Here is an 18,705-nt window from a genome sequence, read left to right as displayed (position 1 = left end):
ATCATCGTGGCGATACACAATCTGCATTTTGCCATCCCATCACAGCTGCTTCGTTGCTGCTGCACTGCGGAAGAATGCTACGAACGAACTAAACAAATAAACCTGTTAGCATACACTGAAGTGACGTTCCCTCGCTTTTATGTTTACAGTGAAGAATGAATATCAAGCTATAAGTATAAGGGCATGAATATATCGCTCTTTCTTTCATTACCTGCCTGAGCGGATGGAGTAAAGAATGGTATGTTGACATGATGATCAAAATCGCCGATCAAATTGTTGTGTGTTGTGTGTGAAGTACAGTCTCTAAATTAAATCAGTTCAGTGAGTTCAATAACTGGGATTTGGGATGCCCCTTTTTTAAGTACCTACTCACCTTTTTGAACATTACACCAACCAGATATAGAATCAAGAATTAGATTTGCTTTACTTGATGGTTCCGCCTTCATTGTTATTGATCACCCCCACCGTAGACTCTTAGTCTGTAGAAGACTCTCACTGCCTTGCCTAGAACTCTGACATAGCCTTGCCTATCGCTAAGTATGCTACGGTATCTAGATTCTAGAATCTAGATCTAGGCCCCTCTGTCCCTAAAATGTCTGCATAGCCATTACATTGCACAAATGGAGGATGATTTTTTTTTTCTAGATCTAGATCTACTAGATTCTATGTGATTTTCCCATCTGAGTGAATGCTTTCCTTTTTAAACTCTTATCATGATACGGACCTTTATCATAATGATCCTTACATCTTGTTTGTTTGTTTAGTACAGGGTTTTATGGCGCTTACAACTGCATAAGGTCATATATATGAGCGTGCGAAACAAGTTAGTTAAATTGTTCACGATCCTTACACCTGCCTTGATGTCATACTTTTTTGTTGTTGTCCTTTAAACCCCTTTCTCTAGGGCCCCTTTTTGACACTTCTGTCTCATCAAAATTGTTGTGTTTTCAGAAGAAGCACCTTTCTCCCCTATGAGACTGAGATTCACTTTTACAGCTAAATTAGTAAAATTAAAAAAAAATTATCTTGGTGGGTGGAGGGGTGGGGCAGTTTTGCTTTCGTATAGATCTTTAAAAATGTCTCCGATGTTTACTAAATGAAGGCTTGACACGGGTCTGCAAAACATGATGTTTGGCTCAAAAATTTGATTTTTAACTTTGTCCTCCAGGTGTGGGGGGGGGGGTCCCATAGTTTTACTATTGGGACGCAAAGAATACATTTGCCGTGATACTGCATGTTGTAAGAGGTGACTAAAGGTGTAAAAAGGTCTGGTCACCCGAAAAGTGCCAATTTTGTGGAGGGCCAACTACCCTACCCAGTAAAAAACAGTTACAGAAACACGGACAAACACAGCTTATTTTACAATCTTGGGAGATTGTCAGCAGGAATAATGAAGGACAGCTGACAAAGCTGAAAGGTTTCTTCTGACCCGTAGTAACCTTCTCTGTTGAACAAATCTCTCCGGATTGCGCCGTGGAATGTTCGCACTATAAAGCAGAGAGTTCTCAAGTAGTACAACAGATGGAGTGATACAAGCTGCACATTGTAGGAGTCAGCGAAACACACTGGATACAGCCTGGACAGAAGCAGATCAGCTCGGGGGAACAAGTATAGTATTCTGGCAATTTCAAGGATGCTTTTTCTTAGTAAAGAGAGGCATATAAACTATCTTGTACAAGTAGTATAGGATCTTTAGTTATGCATGATCCTTTTGCTTGAAGTCCCTAATATGTGGACTATGGGCGACTGTTAAATTTCCACCTTCACACATCCACTTCATGCTAAAGGGTGCATCTAGTATTCGCTCAAGTCTTCAGGGTTGAAGTGAATTTTAACTCTTTTTAAAGAACTGAAACACTGTTATATTTTTTTCTCTTTCAGAGTTATATAAATATGGAAGAGGATCTGACATGTCCCGTCTGCCTGGAGCTGTACGCAGATCCTTTGATGATGCCCTGCTCACACAGTGTGTGCAAGGCCTGTCTCCTCAACATCATGAAAAGTAGGGCCAAGGCTGACAAACAAGGTGACTTTAATGAATGTTCAAACTTTGTACATGTATGTCTGTGTTTGTAGCTTTTTTTTTTTCGCCTTTTTTGTTTGATCAGGATCTGAATTTCATGGAAATGTGTATCGTCTGTTGGAACCTCAATTTGAAATTTTTTTTCAATTTACAAAATGGCAAAAAATCTATCTAGCATTGTTAATATTCAAGCTCGGGCCATCAAATATTTGTCAATGTATTGTGATGGAACTTGGACAAAATCCTATGAAGTATGTTCTTTACATGAACCCAGTATTACGCAGTCTAAGTTAACGATAAAACATCCTTTGATTAGCAAGGTATTTTTCTCAAGTGCTGTTCCGTTACACTTCGTTAAGGTGTTGGCTCTGTTGGTGAGGTTAGAATAGCACAACATTTGACTTTCAGTTGCTCCACTGACCTTGCTTCCTTTTGGTTGTCTTTAACTGCTCAGTGTTTAACATGCTGTAGATCATTTTATGTTGTCCCAGTGGCTTACTAGTGAGTCATTATACGTTTTGCACGGTTGCGACCTTGAATGGTGGAGGGTCATAACTCATCAACCACTGAGTCGGAGATGACACCTCCAATTGAATGGTTGCAAAGTTCCTTTTCTCTCATCAAATCATGTGAAATCAATAAAGTAAGTGACCATGTCGAGGAAGATATAGCAAGGTTAATTGACAAATGCCCTTCAACAAGTGTGCTCTTAAAACCTCACTATTGCGTTAGGGAGGTTTAAAGTATTGAACATGTTGCTGTGTAGGGTAGTGGGGTTCGTGCAAAGTTTATACTTCATTTTCAAGCCTTAGGAGTTTGAATCTGAGTTTGATATTTATACGCCTTGTGTTACTACTAATAAAATAACTTAAGTTAAATTGACCGTCTAAATAGATGAAAAGAGCCATACATATGAATCAAAGTATGTATCAGGAATCCTGGCGTAAAAAATTTTTTTCCCCAAAATTCGAGTTAGCAAGGTTCTATCAAAGCATCAACAATGTGTTTGTTTATTCAGTTCGTTGTTTTTTCTTGCAAGTTTCTGTTTTGTTATCAGTGGTACACTGTTGATTATGTTGAAATATAATAGATGAAATAAAATATTGATATTTAAAACCGAATTCAGTTAAGAAAGACTTATTTAGTGTGTGAATGGATCTAAAAGGTAAGCTAAAACAACTATTTTGATTCACTGAATCTCAACTCCAATAATATCATGTCATAAACACCAACAATACGGGAAGTCTGACTCTATGCAGATCTGTTCTGGTTTATAGAATAGTAATGATAATAATAATGCAGGTCATTTCTATAGCACTCACTCCCGTGTGAATACAGCTTTAGGCGCTTTACATAAATGCATGTACGAACAATATTCACACACTAGATTCTAACATCAACATTTTATATTGGACAATCTAAAGTAAATAAAAGAGATGCTGTAAACTTACTTTTTGAATTACAAGGTCTTTTCTCTTTACACTGTTTTCTTTATACATTTGTTTGTAATGTGTGTATTTTATGGTGCAATTCAAGCTTTATTATTTTGACCCGTTTATCTTCATTTCTGTATATCAAAAACTTCCATGCAGTGAAGTCGGTATTTATGGAGAGATAAAATTGCTTGAGAACATTTTTTTTCAGCAAGTTTCACACCTTTTAGTTGACATTTACTGGGAGGCTTCATATTTTTTTTTAAAAATCACTATAAAAATTTAGGTGTAGGCAGCAGCAGAGGGCCAGCGCCTTTGGACTGTGATAACTTCAGCTTCACATAATACATGATCAGAGTGTTAACTATCAGTTTGAGTATCAACTCTGTGAAAAATTAATTACAATAATTTAGAATATCAAATACCCCCCCCCCCCCCCCCCCCCCCAACACACACACACACTCTACTCACAAGGTTTTGTGATCTAGAGTTAAGAGCTCAAAAGGTATGGAAGCGCCTTTCTTTAAATTTCTTAGTCTTTTCTTTTGAGGTATGCTTTCAGTTCTGTTCGTTCTTTATATTTTTAGATCTTGAATGCCCAACCTGCAGAAACACGCACACTCTGAAGACAGACCAAGTGGAAACACTGCCTAAGAACCTAGCTTTGGAGAATATTGTCTTCCGTTATCAGGTAAACTAGTGAATGGGGGGGGGGGGGGGGGGGCTCTCATGGTCTAGAGGTTAAGATGTTCGCCTCTCATTCAATATGGTGGAATGTTCGAATGCCCTCACCCCCTCACCTCCCTTGCCCCCTCCTCTGGGCTCCCCACTCTTTCTGCAGCCTTTCTACTGCTACTCTTTGGCTCCTTTTTACTGCTGTCTTTCAGCCACACCCCTGATCTTGTGGTAGGAAAGATCTGCACCTAACCTTCTTGGACAAGGGCAAAAAATCTTGGAGATCTCGTGTGCAAGTTGCTCACGTTAAAGATCCATTGGGGGTCCAAAATCGATAGGAGTAGGCTTTGACCGCCACGCTGAGAAAATTCAAAATTTCCTACCAACTGAAAATGTTTAATGTGACCCGTGTGCTCATATGACCATATGCAGTTGCGAGCGATGTAAAACACTTACCCCCCCCCCCCCCCCAAAAAAAAGACTCTTACTTTGATAAGCTGAAATTTATCCTTGGAGTTCTATATCCTGAGTCTGTGTTGGTCTGTTCCAGCATGCTCACTGTTGTCAGTGTTTTCTGTTAGCAAGAATTTACAGTTTTCTTTTTCTCTCTGTTCCTCTTTCTTTGTCCTTGCTTTTTTCTCTTTCCTTTCTTTCTCTTTCAATTTTTCTTCTTCTTCTTCTTCTTCTTCTGCTTCTTCTTCTTCTTCTTCCTCTTCTTCTTCTTTTTCTTCTTCTTCTTCTTCTTCTTCTTCTTTTTCTTCTTCTTCTTCTTCTTCTTTTTCTTCTTCTTCTTTTTTTTCTTCTTCTCCTCCTTTTCCTCCTCCTCCTCTTCATCTCTTCCTCTTCCTTCCTTCTTTCCGCTCCTACTCCAAGTTCACCTCATCACCATCCTTATATGCTTGCACATCCTCCTTCTTTGATGTCAAAGGTAGTTGACTATAAGGTACCTTTAATATGCTGTTCAACTAATATTTTCATAGGCCTATGCCACCTGATTTCCTTCTACTCGTTATACTTCACTCTACTCTCTTCATACAAGCTGCTTAGGAATTTGTTTTCAAAAGTGGTTTTAGTTATTTATACTGACAATAGTTCTTTAGGTTTTGCTTTTGGAATAATTTAGAAGTTTGCCTAATCATCCGGCATATGAAAACTTTTTTTCTTCAACTTTGTGCTGTCAGAGTGCCTTCGATATTTGTAACATGTTCTCAGTAATTCTAATTTTATTTTTTATCTTCATCCAAGAAGGCTAGGATCTCGGTCCTGCTAACTATTGGTTCAGGTATGTGCAGTAATTTGAGAAGAAAAAAACCCAGCAAAGTTGTTCTCAGTTCATGACTGTACAATCCATTGATCAAACTAGGTAGGCTACTGTGGTATGAGAGGCAAGTGCCTTACCTGTAGACAAACTTCTTCTTACTTATCTTTAATAATCCACTGCTTCTTCTTTCCTATGGTCCTGATCTCCCCTTCATCTTTTTTATGTTTGTTACTCTCTTGTAACACCTCTAATCTTCTGGCGCTCATATGACCTTATGCAGTTGCGAACGCCGTAAAACCTCTACTAAAACTATGTAAACTAATAATCCACATATTTTGTTTCTTTCAAGGAGATTCAAAGTTTTAACATGAGCAAGGGGAGTCCGAACTTCTCTGGCTGTGCCTCGCCAACTGACGATGTGATGCTGGTTCCCGTCAGTGATGCTGACACGTCCGATGAGGTGTTTGAGAGCTCAACTGATGCTTCTGATTGTGGTATGGATTTCTTTCTTGTAGTATCTTAGATGTTTAGGAAATCTCCAATTAAGGTGTCATGGGTGGTTGGTGGGTACGCTGGTGTGGTTTGCTCCTTCTTTCCTGTAAAGCATCATCGTTATCTCTCCTTCTGTTGTGTGTATAGTATGTGACTCACTTATAACACCTCTATAATCTTCTGCATTTATATGACCTAATTGTGTTGCGAGTCAGCTAAAACTCTTACTAAAACTAATTTAAACTGTCAAGAGGATTATTGAAATGATTCTGATACTAATACAATTGTTCTCAAATCTTCTGTCTTTGAATGCGTGTTGTTCACCTCCCACTTTGTCTGATTATTTTAGACCTGTCGTTTAGCTCTCTTGACCTTTGTTGCCCCCCATTTAACTTGCCACTTCCTCTTATTCAGTATTGAAGGTTCTTGTGCCCCATGTCCTTTCTGAGTAATAATGATTTAGTCAATGCAAAATGTGGACTAATAATGAACAAGAATGGAAATAGGTTATGACCATTATGGAAGCTCTCAATCTTGTTTAACTTATGGCCACTTTTCTGATTGATACAGTTTTTCAGTTGACTGTCTTATCAAAATAAATGAAATTTAGAATAAATCTGAAACAGCAGGAAATGATCGCTCTGCACCAGCTGAGTTAAACTTCTGTCGAGATCGTGTAATTCAAAGACAGATGACTCACTTGACTTGTCTTGTTTCTCCTCATGGTCTTCAGGCATGTGCGAGGAGCCGCAGAAACAGCGTGCTGATTGGTTCTGCCAGCAGTGCCAGGTACACTACTGTCAGCAGTGTTTGGATCGCTTCCACCCACGACGGGGCACCTTGCGAGAACACAAGGTACCTCAATTTGTTTTTGTTCAAATATTTTTCCTATACTAGACTCAGAAGTTGCAGGTAATTGCGGGCCACCACTCGTACATTCTACAAGCGGATAGCTAGAGAACGACAACTTAACGCCATTGGCTGATATTTATAGTAACAGCAGTCTTGTTTGACCTCGGAAGGGGGATGCCCGCCACGTCATCTGATCGTGATTCTATAGATTTAGGCCTAGACCTAGTGATGATTTTGCGTAGTGCGCTGGCAGTTTCCAAGCGTTCCTCTTTGAGTCTTTACTAGTGGTTCCCCTTAGTCCTAGTATACTGCTTTTGCACCTCACAGTATCCATTTGCAAACCTTGCAGTCTCGAATTAGATCTACTCCATTTGCAGCTCGGCGTCCTATTGAGTCCAATCTCTTGTGAATGCTTAATTTCCTGCCATCGTGTGGTCGTGTTGCTACTGTGACTGACAAAGTGGGAATCCCTCAATGACGTCAAACAAGATGGCTGTTACTATAAATATTGGTTAATGGCATTTAGTTCTCTAGCTATCCGCTTGTGTCCATTTTACTTCTTTTCTTTCTCTCTGCTGTTTCTGTCTGCCTGTCTTACTCTTTCCCCATACTAAATAAATGTTGTAATGTGGATGTGCTTCTCCTTACTCAAACAAACAGACTCAAGACAGGATTTGATCATTGTCACTTGTCAGATCGACTGTCAGACACAGAATAAGTCATTTCAAAAGCAAGAGACCCTCTTTGTACCTCAAAAAAAGAATCTCCTTTCTCAGCTCGTGCCTTTTTTTTTCAAAGTTATTGCTATCAGAGACGTTAACTTAGTCTTGTAATGTTATTTAGGTTGACGGCTCACGTCTGTACTCTGATACTATAAATGTGTCTGAAGAATATAATATTCTTCTCAGTTTTTCTCCGTCATACCTGATGTGTTTGTCTAATGTGACTTTACGTTCTTCTCTTTTTTTGATTATTTCTTAATAGGTGGTGATAGGTGCCTCCTATAACACCAAGCTCTTCACTATTTATGTGTAAAGTGGTTTGGTTAATTACCTTCATCACAAAAGATGTGATTCCCAAGTGTAGAAGATATTTCATGTAGTATCTCCATCTTTCCCATGGACATGGATTCTTTATAGTTTGGGCTGGTCTTAACAACCAGGGTTGAATTATCCCGCTTCCTGAATGTTGTAAACTGTGATGATAGGGGCATAAAATACTTACCATCTGTCATGAAATATTTACCATCTATGACAAAACAAACACTATCTACCATGAAACATTTACAATGTATCACAAAACAAACACTATCTACCATGAAACATTTACTGTCTATGACAAAATAAACATTATCTACCATGAAACATTTACCGTCCATGACAAAATAAACATTATCTACCATGAAACATTTACCGTCCATGACAAAATAAACATTATCTACCATGAAACATTTACCGTCTATGGCAAAATACACTATCTACCATGGAACATTTACCGTCTATGGCAAAATACACGATCTACCCTGAAACATTTATCGCCTATGGCAAAATACACTATCTACCCTGAAACATTTATCGTCTATGACAAAATAAACACTATCTAGATCTACCATGAAACATTTACCGTCTATGGCAAAATACACTATCTACCATGGAACATTTACCGTCTATGGCAAAATAAACACTATCTACCATGAAACATTTATCGTCTATGGCAAAATAAACACTTTCTACCATGAAACATTTATCGTCTATGGCAAAATAAACACTATCTACCATGAAACGTTTACTATCTACCATGAAACATTCGCTATCTACCTTAAAACTTTAACCATTTTTTACTTTGTTCTAGGTGTGCAAGTCGGTGCCGACACCTGCCTCTGGGGGCTGTGCCCTCTGGTGCCATGACCACCCCCAGGAGAAGGCTCACATCTTTTGCGACTCGTGTAAGACAGTCGCCTGCCACTTGTGTGTCTGCCAGGGTCAGGGAGCTCACTGTGGTCATGTGATCTTGGACATCGCCACCGCCAAGAGGCAGTTGCAGGTGGGATGTGTGCATGCTTGTCACTACAAACGTTAGCCAAAAAAAACCCAACTAACAAAATTATATATATTGTGTATATTATTTGGAGTTTTTTTTAGCTTGATCTATTATTTGGCTTGTTCCATTTTGTCCATCAATAGTATTGTCATAAAAAAGGGCCTTACTAACTCTCTGATGACACTTATAGTGTAGGTTTACAGGGAAAGAATGAAAATAGTTCATAAAACCTTACGAAAGAAAGGCAGTTGTCTACAATTATTTTTCTTCAAACTTGGTTGTCTGCCCTTTTTCTCATGATTCCCTTGTAATCTTCATTATGGAGTTGTTTATTAATGTGTCTGAGGCAATGAAGGAATGTGTGGATCTGAAATAAAGTTTGTCATTTTCAGCATAGAAAATATACTAGAATTTCATGTTAAAAAGGCGAAATATAAGTCAGGATCTCAGAAAACTGACATGTCTGAGTAAACAAAAAATTATTGATTAGGTTATGCTCATAATTCACTGCATAAAAAAGAATTAATTATGAATTAGATTCGCTTTTCAAGTGTTCATTAATTTTTTTTTTAAAGTCAGGATGTAAATGATTTGCAACTAGTTTACTTGAACTGATAATCCACCAACCCCAAACATATGTATCTATTAATTTGATAGTGCCTGCACTCAGCCATGACAATTTTTAGGGCATGTTCTTGCGGTTGATATTAACTAAGAAGTGGCACTCAATTTTGTTTCATTTGTTGGTTAAGGTTGGTCTGTGCATTTACTACATTTGATTTTGATGTTAATTTCAGGATGTTTTGAAAAATGCAAGGGAGGAACTGGGCACTTTAGCGTCTTCATTTCAAGAGAAGGAGTGTGAGATTGCCTCTCAGTTAAAGAACTTGAAGGTAACATTATCCTAGAGTAGGTTCATGATCTGACTTGTTTTCCTTGTTTGCCTTGCTCAGAAATGAATTCTGGTAAAATATTACATTTGATGCTGTAGGTTAGTCTTGCAAGGCAAAGATTAAAATTCTCAATAAAAAATAAATCAAACTTGAGTTTTAAGTCTTGCATTTCTTTCAATTGAAGACTCATTGACTTAAGGATAGATTTTGGGATAAACCTTTTTATTGGGTAAGTGTGTTTGGGGGGGGGAAGGCTTTCTCTCCTTTTATAAAGTATGAGCTAGAAGATCAGATGTACCTGCCAAGGGATTTCTGCAATAGTTTAATGAGTGTTGTTGTCAGTATGATATATGCTGTACAGCTATGCTCTGTGCTGTTTTATTTCTCAAATGAATGCTGCTTTTCCTGCAAGGAGTCCTTATATGTGTCATGTTGAATGTAAAAGATACATTTCTTTCTTGATACTTCTGTTAGCAACCCATTTCATTTCTAGCTTAAAGAAGAGTTTGTCTATATCATATGTTCTTTAATCCTATATTTTTCTGCTGAGTTTTCGTTGACAGTTTGGGTGGTTGGCAGGTGCTCTGGTGTGGTTTGCTTCTTCTTTCCTATCAAACGTCTATAGTCCTTTTCTCCCCTTCTTCTTTTTTATGTTTGTTACTCTCTTGTAACACCTCTAATCTTCTGGCGCTCATATGACCTTATGCAGTTGCGAGCGCCGCAAAACCCTCCACTAAAACTAATCAATGACAGTCATATGAATTTAATTTACTCAATAGCTTTGTTTCATACTGCTGGTGAAAATGGCATTTCAATTGATAGTAGTCTGCCCTAGCTGGATTCTGGACAGAGCTTCTAGTTTATGTAAATATTGTAAAACATTATGTTAGCCTGGTCCATCCTCAAATACGGGCCTAGACGTTTAGTTGAACTTCCAAGGTCTCACCCTTTTCGTTGTAAATTCTTGTTCCCAGGTCCTCCAGGAGACGTCCAGGACTCAGATCAGCAGCCAGTACAGCTGCATGCTGGCCGACATTGTGTCTGTTCTGGACTCCCTGAAACAACGAGCCCTACAGAAAATTGATGGTGTTGTACTACAGCACTTCAACATCCTGTCAGCAGAGAGTCAGAGTTTACGCTCAGCACTGGCTCAGTGTCAGGGTCTTGTTTCTGCCTGTGATTCTCTGGTTGCCGATCAGGTGAAAAAGCAGAGGAAGGAAGTAGGTTTGAGTGTAATGCATGGGACAGAGAGCAGCGATGTCTTGATGGTGGAGGCTCACCTTCATGATGACTTGAGTTTTTCATCAGGGGATGGGAATTTCGACTCCGGCATCGTTTCTGAAGTGACCCCCAAATCAAAATCTTCAGAACGAGGTAGTCCTGTGTCTCTGGCTGAGAGGTCTGGAGGCAAACGTAGAAGTGGTGTCGATATAGACAAGACCCCTAGACGACCGATTCAGGAAACGGAAAAACCTCTTGATAACGCTAATGTGATGCAGGACCAAAATGCTAACCCATGTAAAAATGAGATCACTGAGAGGGAAAAGAACAGACACACCAGCGTACCGAGTGACACGCGCAGAATTATCCATTCCAGGGATCGCTCTCTCCCAACTCCTCGCCCACTGTCTGCCAATATAGAGGGCAACAAAAGGTTGTCCAATCCAGATTGTGTGAACCTCTACACACGGTCTCTTTCTGAAAAGTCAAGCGTTGGCAAAAATGACTTGAAAAAGTTGGATATGGTGTCAGGGTCAAGAAGTGTTCCTGAAGATCCTCTCGCTGAAAAAGGAGCCTTAGAGAGCGCTTTGAATGAGAGGAAAATCAGTGAGGGGAGTAAAGGCTTGCGCAGATTTAGAGAAAGAGGGAGCAGCATGCAGAATCTGCTGGGCTCTCAAGAGAGGCTGCTTGATGGTGGGTCGGATAGGGGAGACAGTCCTAGACGTATCAAGGATCAAGGGAGGGTATCTCAGAGTGTGGAGAACTCGTTGCTTCTCCGAGCTGAGGAAGTTGGCCCAATATTGGAGCAGGTGGCAGTCCTCTGCAAAGAGTGAGTTTTTCTTTCAAGATGTTGAGGTTGCGCTGTCTGTGTGAATTGTTTCTTCCATCAGTAAGTTAGGTTGTTTCTTTTCTTACTTGTTCATAGTTTTTATCATGACTTCCCACTTACAAGAAGTAATTATATTGCCAACAGTTTGTATTTTAAAAACTGACTGTGTCTGTTTATTTCCATTTTGCAACCTTAGCTTTAACTTTTATGGGATACTTCCTTAGTAGGTCTTTTCTCTGAAATGACCAGGCTTTTTGAATGGAGAAGGTATGTCTAACTTGTCTTTTGGATTTTGAATCTAAACCAACCGAGCTGTTTGAACTTGCAGCTCATGTCTAACGTGCCTTTTGGAAAGGTTATGTCTGATAGATCTAGCAATTTGAATTGGGACTTATATCTAACACAAGCTCAATTCTGCTGAGGGTAGTCAGGCTGTTGAGGGTAGTCAGGGTAGTCAGGCTTTGGAGGGACAGTGTTGGCATCCATGATGCATAGTGTTAAAGCATCATTTATATATAAAGGATATCCTGATAAGATTTCAAATGAAGCAATTTGTTCACTTTGTCAAGTCTAGAAAGTAACCGTAACTAAGACCCTGTTCATAGGGGCCACCTGTCTATAACGACCTCTCTTCGTCTGTGATCTTAAGTGACTGTTATAGACAGGTTCAGGGGGCTCTCGTGGTCGAGAGGTTACAGTATTCGCCTCTCTTTCAATAGGTCCTAGGTTCGAATCCAGAAAGCATTGGAAAATGTTCTTCTCTAAAATTTTCTCCTTTCACTTCCTTTCCTGCTCTCTAACAATGTGACTCTTTCTGCAGCCTTTCTACTGCATTCCATGGCTCCGTCTTACTGCTGTCTTTCAACTACACACCTGATCTTATGGTGGGTAAGATCTAACACCTAGGCTACTCGGATAAGGGTGAAAAATCTCGGAGGTGCTCAAGTTGCGCCCGTTAAAGATCCCTTTGTGGTCTAAAATTGATTAGAGTAGGCTTCAGCCGCCACTCGGGCAAAATTCAAAATTTTCTTCAAAATGAAATTGTTTAATGTGTCGCGTGTACACATATGACTGTATGCAGTTGCGATTACAGTTAAACACTAAGCAAACAAAACAAAAAAAAGACAAGTTCAACTGTATGTATGTTGTAAGTATACTTATCCACTGTCAGCATCTGTGGGAAAAAAGTCTGTTTGGGTATCTTTTTCATTTGAAACTCTTTTTATTCGGGAACAGGACTCCATTCCACAACTTGTGCAAGTCGGAGAGCCGTGTTGTCAATGTCAGTGTCAGCAAAGCTGTGACATCGAGCATCTCAGACTTTCAGAGTCAGGCTCTGTCTGTGATATGTAGCCTGTCAGGTGAGGAACTCTTGTCCTCAGAAATGATTGCTGTACTTGTTTTTGTTGTGTTTATTTATTGTTGTTGGTGTTGTTGTTATTGCACAATCTTTGTTATATTCCCCCCGGGGCGGTGCCACTGACTGTAGTGTCTTTAGGCCATTCCCAAAGGGGGGACATTTCTCGTTTAAGAACAGCAGAATATTGTAAATGGGCTGATTCATGTCACGCTCATAACTGTGCATGATCTACAACAGGGAACTGCTGCTTCTTCTTTCCTAATCCTTACTATTGTCATTTTCCTCTACTTCTTTTGTATGTTTGTCACACTCTTGCGACCTGCTATTTTTGGGGTGGCTTTATAGTCGAAACAGACCTTGTGGTGTTGAAGCTAGAGAGGTGAGCAGAGTAAGTCTGATTCCCTGTAAAGATTTCTCTGTTGACACCCACCACTTGGCGCTCATATGACCCTATGCAGTTGCGAGCACCGTAAAACGCTCTACTATGAAATCTTTGTTATTGCAGCTGTTGTCTTACTTTCTGATGTAGTTGTTATTGCTGTGCCTTTTGTCTTTGCTGTAGTTATTGCTATTAGTGTAACTGCTGTTGTGGTTGTTGAAAAAGTCTAACTGTTCTCATTATCAATGTAGCTGTCCTTCCAGTTGTACTCTGGCTTGTTCCTTGGGCATATTGTCATGTTGTAGAAAGTAGTGGTGGTGTCTCTGTTAATCACATCTATATCTATTGCTGTAGAGTGTACCGCCTCTGCTATAAAAGTAAAACGGATGTTTTATAGATCTGTATGTCTGTGGGTGGTTGGCGGGTGCTCTGGTGTAGTTTGCTCCTTCTTTCCTATCAAACATCTATCGTCCTTATCTCTCCTCTTTCTTCTTTATGTTTGTTACTCTCTTGTAACACCTCTTTTCTTGGGCACTTATATGACCGTATTGTGTTGCAAGTTCCGTAAAACTCTTACTAAAACTAAAAGACCCGTATGTCTTCTGTTTTGAGGCTCTGGTGGCCCTAGATATAATCTTTCTTGAGTAGCTGAATCCATATTTTCCACCTTTGTTGTGCTTTGACGCATTCTGTATGGCACACGCTGCTTCTGTGCTGGTTATCAACCGTTTTGTATTGGTTTGTACACAGGAGAAACTTGTACTGGTGCTGACGCTATCACACCGGCGGTACGTTCAGTTGTGTCCCCTGCTGCTGCTGGGGGGCAGGCAGGTGCTCGGCGTGTCCAGAGTCGTACGCTGATCACATGGGGTTTCAACTCCACAACTTTCTCGGCCGATCCAGTCAGCGGCAATGCCCAGTGGTCAGTGAGTGTCCACAGGAACACTAGCCACATTGGTGACATTCGCAGTGGATATCTGTTTGGGCTCGGGGTGTCCAGCAAATGTCTCGGCAGTAAAGATCAGGTAAATGTGCTGTTGCTGTACGTATATTTGTTTGTATTTGTTTACTTCAGGTCTTTTATTGTTTAATCATTTTGGACATTTTGGAGAAAGCAACGGAGCATCAATGGACTTGTCCGGAGTGCATGGATATTGCTTCCTGAAACAATGAACATTGAACAAAATATTGTTTACTCAAAAACACACCTCACTTTTATTAACTGTTTAAACCACACTGAACAGTAAGATTATCCAGTGGTAATGACCTTGTTTCTCATCTGACGCAGGGAGCATCCAATACTAGTGACTATTGTTTCTTATACGATACCGTTGTGCAAGGTTTTAAAAACGTAAACTGACTCTAGATGAGGAATCTCATTTGCTAGAAAAAATTCAAGTTGAAGAATTGAAAAGCATTCAATTTACAGATGATGGGGAGGACTCTCGCTTCAGTGGTGATGGTGATAGCAGTGAGAGTGATGTGGAACTAGAGCTAGATTGAGAATCAGAAAGTGTCAGTTTAGTAGTAAACCAGCATCAGGAGCAAGTAGACCTGTAAATTGTTTTCCCCTATAATTTGTTTAATCTTATTGCCAATTCATTTTTGTTCAGTTTGATGTCTAACAATTATGTGTTTTCATTGATTACTGCTGTGATGAGGCAAGGTGTACCAGGTTAAGGTGACTGAAAAAAACTCATACTTTAAAGAGTTAACCCCCTTGGAGTGGTTGAGTGGTCGCTGAGTTCAGGCTGAAAGTAATGTTAACATTTGTATCGGTGACATAGTATTCAGATGGATGGTCACTAGTCTGTGTTCTTGAGCAAGAGATGATACCCTTTGCAAAAAAAGAAATAAAGTGTTGTAAAGTGGCGGTCAAATATTAGGTGAAGGTTGTCTTTTTTGTTAGCCAGGTTTGTTCATTTTTCATGAGACGTGCCTACCTGCTTTAAACTGTGCTAGGTTTTAATTGTTTATTGCTTCTGATCGTCTTTGAATGGGAGTAAACCTTTTCCTTTCTAGCAAAGAAATTAAATAAATTATACTGTATTGGTCCTTTCTGGGACATAAGCTTTTTCACAGCACCACACCAAAGCACAAGCTCACAGATTACACATGAGCACACACTCATACACACACAGACATACACACAGACACTGTGAGATCTCTTTCTCTCACTCTCTCATATTGCTTTGTACATTAAATGTTGATTTTGTGCAGTACTTGTCTGTAGCTTTTACCACATACTGCTCACAATCAACATAAGAGTGATAATGGCTTCCAATGACTCTTTTGTTCTGTGTCTGTTCCCAGGTCGGGATGAACCCGCACTCTTACGGTGTCATCTGCACCAAAGGCAATCTGGCCTTCAGCCATAACAGTCATGTGACCCCGATTGCGGCGCTGACTGACCTCCCAGTGACCGTCACATTATCCGTACATCGTGGTTCCCACGGCTGTCTCTTGCTTTACAGAATCTCCCAGAGCTCAGCCTCCAGTGACATCTGTGGCCGTCGTATCATTATGCAGGCGGATGACAAGGGAGAGAAGTACTGCGAGAATGTGGAGGATCTGGAACTTTACCCAGTGTTCACCGTTAGTCAGAGGGTCAAGATGCAGTTTCCTTTGACTTCTGACATTTGAAAAACTTTGGTTTCGATTATACTCTGTGACTTGATTTGTTATTTCTACAGTACATTTCCTTTTCGTTTCTTGGCCAATAGCACACAGCACCCCTTTTACCTTCTAGAAACCTGTTGTATGCTGCTAGTATGGCCTCAGACTTGCTGACTGAAAGCATTTTTAACAGGGCATTACTTTTGAAATTTATGGCTTTGGTACCTTGAAAAATGTAGTAAAATAAGTTGTGACTGAATGCCAAAAGACCAGTTTTGGACGAAGTGTGCAAAATAATCTCTCAAACTCCATTCTGGATATCTACCTGTAGAGTGAAATGAAACAAGAACTCCTGCTATTTTGTTTACAGTTTGGATCCCTCTGCTGTAGTCAAATTGTTTTTGATTTGGCTTGGTGTGTCTGGGAAGATTTTTATTTCGTAATTAGTGTCACGACGCGGTGGAATCAGGTGCTCGTCAATTTTGGGTCATTTTTAACTACTGGTATCCTTTTAACCCCTTCAATGCCTCAGGTAAATAGGCCCCTGTTCCAGGGGAAATCCCATGAACCAAGGCTGCTCAGGTTGACCCGACTCTACCTCCTATAAATATTTCCTCATGAATTTCTGCATGTACATTAAACATTGAACCACATTTCTATTGATATAATTTTTTTGGGATTTCATTGAGAGATGGAGAAAAGTTGGAGTTAGTAACATGATGCCAAAAACAACTCCGCCAAACTACATAAACAACGCACATTCGAGTAATGATAAACTGAGACAGAAAAAAGGGAAAACATGTTATGTGAGTGTTTGAAGGTAAAGAGGAAGTGACAAGAGGCTTTTCCTACCTTACACAACGCTTGTACAATCCATATATATATATATAATCAACATTTTTCTGTACAATCCACACAGAAATATGTTCTTTTAAGGGCATGAAAGGTGTTGAGCCAAAAAAAAAAAGTTTGATAAAAGTTCCCAAACCTGGGGGTTTCTTGACTTTCAATATTTTGATGAGTGCCTGATTTCACCACGCTGTCTCACATTTTTTTCTTTTTACCTCAGTGAAACTTGAGATTTTAATTCGTATGATCACAAGCTTAACATTCTTTATTTATAAATTTTTTAATAACTTTGTCTTGCCGGTTGAATTTTAAGAATACATTTTGGAGCATTAAAAAGAAATAACTACATTTGTTTTTATAAAATGGGTGTTTTTGAATCTTGCCTTCTAGGCTCTCTGATGGCTCTCTGTAAACTTTTGTTTTCCTGCACATTTTTACACGAAACATTTTCAATGTTCCCTTCTCAAAGTTGATGATGCTGCTTACCCATGGGAACAGCTGCTTCTTTTTGGTGCATTTTAATTTTAATGGCACTCTTGTATATATTTAAGAATGAATGATTGTTTGGTTAAACACAATTTCGTCTGTTGCTTTTGTTATCTATTTTACAATCCTTTTTCATGGGTGTAATTTTTTACAGATGTATTGGATAGTTGGTACTACAGTCACCTATATTGTTTACAAGCATATTGGATTGATGATGCTAGTGTCAGTGAAACTTACATTTGCCTCTTGATCCTTCACGGGCCGAGGGAAGTAAATAGTCAACTGTCCCATTGACGGGGGCACAGATTCCCCTCTGATGGGGTGCGACTCATATAAGCCACCTCCTTTTTTTTTTTTTTTTAGATGTGACATCTATTCTCCATTCTTTCTCTGGGTACTTCTAGGTTGTCTGCTTGCTTGACCAAGGGTCCTGTTGGGCTTACAATACGTACCACTCACCCCACAGTATAAGGTCTGTCTACAAAATGACTTGTCAGTGTCTAGTTTGGCTGTAAATGCTCATGAAAATGAAAATCTTTACTTTTTCTGTTAGAGTAGATAAAGAAGGGAAGAGGTTGATGACCTTCTTTCTCTCTCGAATGTTACATGGGATCCTCCGAGTTCTTTGTGTTTGTGTGTTTGTTACTCTTAGACATTGCATTAACCCCTTTGTGATGCAGGGGCAATTTGAGCTTCACTGAGTAGTTTTGTAACCCTCATGATGAAAATTAGCGCTTGATTTAGTGCGCTTGTGTGTTGGGAGGTTGGAGGGGGGGGGGGAATGGATTGCCTGTCACTGTCAGATCTCGTCTGTAAATATGACTGTCTTTTTAAAAAATGTTTGCAAAAAGTATCACCTGATTTGAATCTGTAATTAGTTTTGCAAAGGGTGTCTAATAGAAACATTATGCTGAATCCAAATTGTATCGACCAGCAATTGTCATTATGATCCTCATCCTACACAAGGCATGACAAATGCCATTCATCACAGCGGCATTTTACCTCCTTTGCCAGGTAAGAAAAATGACGAATGGCGCTGGTCATATAGGTCAAGAAAGGGTTAAGTTTTTGCTTCATGTCGGCAGTCACAGGGCTTGATCCCACATTGCCAAGAAAACAGAACAAAAAATTTTAATAAGCTATGAAAGTTGTGAAATTCTTTTTCATTACTGTATGATTGCCAAACAGTTGTGAGGAATTTGCTTTTGTTTTATTGATATGTTGAGTGTACTCATATCTATGGGGACTTTTACTTTTTTCCCTCTGTTTTGTTCTTTTATGATGAAAATTCTGTCA

At 39.5% G+C, this 18,705-nt stretch overlaps 1 protein-coding gene across 1 annotated transcript; it reads left to right on the top strand.

The window, feature by feature from the left end:
• Nucleotides 1–34: 34 nt before the first annotated feature.
• LOC101846996 lies at nucleotides 35–17,041 on the top strand. The gene is made up of 11 exons (XM_005110179.3): nucleotides 35–238; nucleotides 1,882–2,026; nucleotides 4,044–4,147; nucleotides 5,742–5,886; nucleotides 6,618–6,739; nucleotides 8,588–8,779; nucleotides 9,574–9,669; nucleotides 10,644–11,719; nucleotides 12,956–13,080; nucleotides 14,209–14,483; nucleotides 15,772–17,041. The coding sequence occupies exons 1-11, from the start codon at nucleotides 236–238 to the stop codon at nucleotides 16,099–16,101; spliced, it is 2,613 nt and encodes an 870-aa protein (XP_005110236.1). The 5' UTR covers nucleotides 35–235; the 3' UTR covers nucleotides 16,102–17,041.
• Nucleotides 17,042–18,705: the final 1,664 nt, after the last annotated feature.

This window comes from Aplysia californica, unplaced genomic scaffold (assembly GCF_000002075.1).
Source record: "Aplysia californica isolate F4 #8 unplaced genomic scaffold, AplCal3.0 scaffold00862, whole genome shotgun sequence".
Lineage (NCBI taxonomy): Eukaryota > Metazoa > Mollusca > Gastropoda > Aplysiida > Aplysiidae > Aplysia > Aplysia californica.
Note: the sequence above shows the minus strand (reverse complement) of the source record. Positions and strands in the feature narration are given on the sequence as shown.